Here is a 7,353-nt window from a genome sequence, read left to right on the forward strand (position 1 = left end):
GCATGACATGCTCAAGTGACGCATGTGACTCCCTCTACATTCCTCTACCAAACTATCATTTTGAAGTTAGGCAGAAGATGTCAGCACTGAAGAAATGTGGGGAGGAAGAGTGGGAAGTGTGAGATGAGGTAAGTACATTTTTAGAATGTAAGAAATAGATTTTCAGTATAGGAAAATTATAAATTCCAATACAGTACTTACCTCCTCTCACAAGATTAGGTAGAATCTCACATTGATAAGGAGGAGGGACCTGTGCGAGAGAACGACAGAAGTACCCCCTCAAAAGTATCCAAAGGATACCCCTGGAAATGAGAGATTCAGAAGACAAAACTGCACCATTTTTGAGTCAGGTATACTCTTTGCGCTGAAGTCTGAAGAACAGCCACAGACAGTATATGAAACTGATGAAGAGGAAACCACAATATGATGGAAATAGTGGAAGATGAACGTACTGGGTGTGGTCCACATGCCAGACTGCAGAATCTCTTCCACTGGACGACAAAGTAAGGAAAAAAAGTGAGGTATTGGATCTGATGAGAGGACACCTGGAACAAGTTTCTGGAGGAAGAAGGTAGGGAGGAATAGTTCAATTGAACCAAACAATGGACACAATTGGTAAGGGTAGAAGGTGAAAGATCACAAAGGGTGAAGGATTGCCAGGGAATAGAGAGTCGTGAACATGTGTCCCACAAGGAAGCAGTATAGGCAATATAAGAATAAAGAGCCCTGATTGGGCACAGAAGCCTATCCAGATCCAGTTGAATGTAAAGATGAGAAATGTAATGAAGGGAATAGGAGAAAAGGAGGAACCACCCTTCTGAGCTGCTGAGATCTTCTGGAGAAAGGAACAATCAGGATAAAGGAGAAGACAGGTAGGGAGATAAAAGGTAAGTGAAACATCAATGGCAAACAAATCAGACTATCGACGTCCACAGGCTAAGAAAAGGAGGGAAAGATGAAACACGAAGAAAGTGGTTCAAACGGAGGTAAAGTAAGAGAGTGAAGGACCACATTAACATTCCAATCCAGAAGGGTAGGTTGCCTGGGAGGGCAATATATTTGAAAGGATAGCATGAGCATGGTAAGGACTGGGGAAGTAAAAACTCTATGATATCATGAAAAACAAAAGGTATGGGAAAAGGACGCCCGATATCCTGAAAGCAAGGAGACCAAAGACCCATTGTCAAAGAGCCAGGTGAGAAAGTCTGCCTCACGAGCCACAGTAGGCTGGTCAGCGGGAAACCCCCTAGTTGTAGACTAACGATGGAGTACTTTCCACTTGCATTGGTACACCTTTATGGAAGACCTTCCAGAAAACGAGGGGGATCAAAGGACCACGGGTATCGAAACATGGTTTCTAGCATTGTAAGTCTGCAGACATACCGTCGTGCCACTGGGGGGCGACAATCTGTGACCAGATTGAAAGCACCCGACACAAGACAAGCAACAAGATGAATGTGATGGGCATGGGGCCAGTATAAAACAAAGATCTCATATTTTTGTGATGGATATAAGATTGGTAAAATTGATCCGTATAGTGTTAGAAAATAACAAATAGTTTTCCAGAAAAAGAAAGAAACAAACAAATGTCTAGATATTCACTTAGGAGGTTAAAGAGGTTAGGCACATGAAATTTGAAAAATGAATAAAAGTATTTTTAATGTTAACATGAAAATTACCTTGAAATCACACTAGTCATAGTCAGACATTGACTACACAAGTTCACAGACAAATTTTTTAGTTATTTAGTTAATGAAAAAAATTTGATTTTTCGTGTACAAAATACTTGGAACATTTACTAAAAGCTTGCAAAATTTCATGAAGATACAGTTACTACATTCAGAGTTACAATATGTACACTTTCAAGGTTATCTGTTAGTTACACAGTGTTTACAAAGTCAGTCATTTTGACTGACCCAGCATTGATAGAATTACAGTAGTTTTGGTAGATATGTAATGCTACTTAGATCATAATTTTTATTTAATCCAACCTTTTCATCTTTGTAACATAAAAACAAACCTTGTATTTGGAATAAAAATATTTGATCCTGGATAAAGAAATGGTAACGTATGTAAACAACTTGCTTCAAATTGAGAACCATAGAGTGTGAAGCTTACCTGCATACTACAGTTGTCAATAATCATGTTATCGAACTGAATGTCAGAATATTCAGCAGCTACTTCCTTACAGCACTGCAGAAAAAGACCATCTGTTAATTTCCTATAAATAAATAAATAAAGAACTAAATTATGGGGAACCACAAAAGTTTGTAATGAGTACAACATTTTTAAAAATGAAAATATTTTATGTGCAAACATCTTACCTGAAAATAAAATTTATGGCCAAATAAAAACACCCATAAATCAGGTTTTGGTTATTCTTATAAACTATTTTTTTTTTACACAGACCACTTGGTTAATTCATAAATGCAACTTAAATTAAAATGTTAATAACACTAAAAAATAGAGAGTAAAATTAATTAATTGCTTTCTGCATTTTAAAGTGTCTTCTAGTGACATATTCTAAAAGTCTATAATATTCTTCTTGTGATATGTCATTTCAATACATAAAGTATCAAATAATTTAAAGAAACTGAAAGAAAGATAGATAGATATATGGATATTTCTAACAGCATTAACTAATATGAAATTTAAATAGTTTCACTGAATGAGAAAATATTCAAAAAGTTTAAGTGAACCAAGAAATATAGGGTCTGTTTGTTTAATATATTTCTTTACTTAGCTACTAGTGAACCCTGGTAACAATAATACAGATTCAACAATCAATCACAATGTATATGAAAACAATAAAAAACATGGAAGAACTAGTACGGAAACACACTAAACTGATAATGATGTAACATATAGAAACACAGACATTCTACATGATTAAACCTTAGTCTGTAAAGAGCATTCACTTTAAATTCACTAACCATCATTTACCACTAAAACATAAGAATGGTAAAATAACCAAACTAGAGATGAATACAAAGTCATGTGTAAAAGAATAATGTATAATGTAGCCTCAGAAAATAAGGTCCCAGTAACAAGCCTTACAATTCAATGGAAAACAAATATTAACCCTATGTGCACAGCTAGGTCAAAATGTGCATGTCATGAGCATGACCTTTTACAGTTATATTCAAAATTTAATTAAACAACCTTATTACCAATGTATGTTAAAACTGATATTAAAACATTGTTATAATTCCAAGTTTTAATTTCTTAACTTCAAAAGAAAATATTTAAATAATATTCTTAATCTTGACTTCTGTGTGACACACAACACATCCACCCCGGGTTTCTCTTATTTTAAATTTTTTTCATTTCCTTCTAATGCCTTCAGAGAAGCCAATCAATTAGAAACTATAACTATAGATATTGGCAGGCCAGAATATAAAATTTAAACTTCACACCTTGTTGAAGTACTGAAATATATATTTGAAACCCCCACATTTGGGGCTCATTCCATCTTGTCACAGATTTGTATGAATTTTATTTCTTTTTCATGCTCAGTTGTAGACAGTTTGCTTCAGATATTTTATGTGTGATTGTCACTGTTGAGCTCTAAGCAGCTAATAAAATCTTCTTAACCTGTATATAGCTTAATTAGAAAGTCAGTAAAATTACAATAGTTTTGGGGCTTTCAATTCAAGTGCCTGATATATGTTTTGTGTTTCGAAACATTTATCTAAAAGCTCCAAGAACTGTTATTTCAAAAACTAACTTAGGGAAAAAAAGTGAGACCTAACTCAGTTACAGTTTGCACTCACAAAGATCATGCAGGTCATATAGTTTGTTCATGATGTTTATGACCCATGGCTAAGTGCTCAAGTGGGTTCTAAATACAACAATAAAACCATACATATGTAAATGCTAATAGCTGAAACTTTGAAGAAGTACATGAAACATGGGAAATTATGCATCAAAAGGAGAGAAAAAAAAGTATTGTTCATTTCATTTTATATGTTTGCAACTTTTAATTTTACAGTACACCGATCATGATTGATGACTTAACTACAGTTAATGTTACGGTAGACAAAATTGCTGATGAAAGACAAAGTTTTAATGAAAAAACTTCTGATGTTTATTTAGGAAGTCTTAGAAAGTAGGCAAATGAAATATGAAAACTGTATGTGGAAAAAAAAGTATTTTCATTCTTAACATGAAAATCACCTTGTACTCATACTAGTCAGTCTGTTGACTAAGTAAATTCAGACAAATCTTTAGTAAAAATACTTTATTAAAAAGCTGACCTTTTTTGTACAACACATTTGTAATGTTTATTAAATGCTTGCCAAATTTCACATAGACACATATAGTAGATTCAGAATTATAGTACACATTACTTCTCCAATATGGCATCACTCTAACAGCTTAAATAAGGCACATATACTATTTAAAGACACACAGAGTGACATGCATTAAATTGTATTTCACTTTCGGATAGATTATGTGTGTGTATATATAAAACAGCAAGAAGATGGAACAGAAAACAACAAGAGAAGGTTGAAACTGAAAATAACAAGAAGATATTGAAACAGGAAACAAGAGTAGATAGAAACAAATGAAAGAGGGCACCAGACTAGGTACTTTGATACAACCAAGAGTTGTTAGTGCAATTAAAAACATACACAAGCAATGCACTTACGCTAGAGTGTCCATTAAGTTGTTTTCAGGCTGTTAGATATACACAACTATTTTAATTTAAGTATAGCTCAAGGGTTAAATTTTGTTATTTTTAAAAATGATAGTTTATCAGAAGCTTGTTTACAAATGTTGTATTGTAATAACAGAGCAGAGAATAATAATTTGTCTTGTGTTCTAAAAGTAACTGAACCAGCCTGTGCAGACTTTGACAAAAACAGAGAGGATTAGTTAAAGCTCTTGATAAAACTGTGGTAATTAGCTGTGTAATGAATATTTGTATATATGTTTGACTTGTTTTAATATATTATTTTAAAACAAGTGGATTGTGTGCTGTTTGTTTATTGTTGAAATTTACTGCTAACACATCACAAACACTCACTGCAAAGAATCTGGCCTTTACATACTTGCAAAACCTGGATCAGGCTCTCTAGTAAACATACTTATATAGCTATACTAACATTAAAACACCATGAAGAGTTCAGGAAAACTTGTGTTCTTGTCTAATAACAATGATATTCATACTTGAAAATCAAGTCTGATTCCCCAAAGTTTATAAATAACTATTGTTTTTTTGGTAAACATAAATCATGCATTTGTTTTGAAATAACAGCTAAAAAACAGTGCATATATTTCTGCAGGTTATCTTAAACTGTGAATGATAGATATAAACTATTGCTACTTTTCTCACTGAGCAATCAAACTCTTTACTTAAAACAATGAATCATTAGAGAAATGTAAAATAGTGTTTGTCGAGAACAAGAAGCTTAGTTTTTAAACACAGAATCAATCAAATATCATAGCAAGTTTTTAAAGTTGTGATTTTCATTAGTTTGAAATGATAACTAAGTTATTAGTAAGGTTAATGTTACTGATGGCACTTTCATAATTTCACATTACTATTTTCATTATGTTTGCAAACACTCGAGAATTACCAAAAACATCAAATCAACAGTTTATTTTGTATTAATAAATATAAGTCCAGTAAAATATGGAAGCTTAATATATCTAATCCAAATAAAGTATTAACACAATTGCAATAGTACAAGTATAGCAAGTAAATATGCCAAACATCATGGAAAAACACACTGTGTCTCTTACAAGTAATTTGTCAGATTAAAAGTAATCTCAAGCTTTTAATCCATATACAGTTTGAAACATTTTGGGCTGCTAAAGTACTGATAAAATTCCAATTTTTATTTTTAAGCATCTGAATTTAGGTGTACAAATATAAGAAGACATTTCATGCTCATAAAGCTTTCAAATTATTCAACCATTTGCTTTAAAATTAAAACTTAAACACACTTGCTTTTAAAACACTTTAGAGTTCATATAATAATTAAATCATAAAGATCATATTTACTACTTACATTATGTTAGCTTTATGAACAGCTGTTACTTTCTTCCTGTTGTGTTGTTGGGCATAATCAAATGCATATCTTGCAATCTGTTCAGACTTCTCTCGTGTTATAATCTTTAAGCTCTCCACCACTCCCTTTACATTCTTTACAAATCAAACCAAGACTATATTTTTACAAGTGCATATAATATAATAATTGTTAATAAATAATAAAATATATATTTATAGTAAGAATACATTAGAATTCTTACAAGTCATTAAATACAAATTTATAAATAGCATTTATATTACATTCCTAGAGCTGCTTTGTTAAAGCATTTATGTGAATTCCATTTTCATAAATGTTTTACTTCAAGTTCATCAAACAACAAATTTTAAATAATCATAGATAGTATGAAAATAAATAATTATGGGATTAATTTTACAGACAACAAGCTGCAGTTTAAGACCATGAAACCATACATTCAAAGCAGACATTAGAGGCTACTGTAACTTACCTCATGCTCTAAACAACTGTATTCTCCTTCAGTATTTTGACGAATCAACACAATATCAATGTCTCTGTGTCTTGTTCGAACACCAGGCTGACTTTGACAATGTAGCACATTAGCAAAAAGGCCTAGTTGTAACCTTCAAAGAAGCATACAAGTAGTACTAAAATCAGTCCAGTTTCATTTTAACCAGCATACACTTAAATCAATGTATAGTTTCAAAGTTATAAAAAACACTTTTATTTTAAACCTTCATCTCCTCACTCCAATTAAGTGACAAAACTAATAACTTATCAGAATTTCTATAACCATATATAACCACAACAATATTATGTCACAAATGCATGTGCACCATATTAATTTTTATATATTTTTTTTTTTACATAAAAGAAACAATTCTTAAATGATATGACATCTATTCTCCAGTTTCTCCACTTTTTAAAATGTTTATTGCAAACAAAACAGGAAGATCATAATGAATAGAAACTTTTACTTGGAATAAAAACATTTATTTTAATATGTGTGTACAATATAAATGGAATATATAAAATTAGAAGCAAAATCATTAAGTACAGTAGTATTTAATAATAGGGCTCATGATGAAACAAAATGTTGACCATAAAAATTGCCTGTTTAAGACCATCTTTAAAATGTCTGAATGTTAACAATTACTATTTCACAGTATTGGCTGAGCAAAATTAAAGCTTATTATACCTATAAAGCTGCCTAAGTCTCTATAAACATGTTTGTGGAGGGAATTAAAAATTTCACTATTTCAATGAATTTTTATTTAAAAAAAAGTAAATAAATATGTGACTCTTCCAGACAACAAGTATACAGAAAAAATGATGAACC

At 31.6% G+C, this 7,353-nt stretch overlaps 1 protein-coding gene across 1 annotated transcript in view; it reads right to left on the reverse strand.

Moving 5' to 3' along the window:
* The window catches only part of LOC106472648 (isocitrate dehydrogenase [NAD] subunit gamma, mitochondrial-like), a 30,439-nt gene that overhangs the window by 8,312 nt on the left and 14,774 nt on the right, over positions 1-7,353 (reverse strand). Inside the window, exons 6-8 of the mRNA XM_013933303.2 lie at positions 6,505-6,637; positions 6,018-6,151; positions 2,119-2,221 (exon numbers count right to left, since the gene is read on the reverse strand). Of these exons, the coding sequence (XP_013788757.1) occupies positions 2,119-2,221; positions 6,018-6,151; positions 6,505-6,637 (370 nt within the window). The remainder of the gene's footprint in view (positions 1-2,118; positions 2,222-6,017; positions 6,152-6,504; positions 6,638-7,353) is intronic.

The sequence above is a fragment of the Limulus polyphemus genome, unplaced genomic scaffold, assembly GCF_000517525.1.
Source record: "Limulus polyphemus unplaced genomic scaffold, Limulus_polyphemus-2.1.2 Scaffold5491, whole genome shotgun sequence".
Taxonomy (NCBI): Eukaryota; Metazoa; Arthropoda; class Merostomata; order Xiphosura; family Limulidae; genus Limulus; species Limulus polyphemus.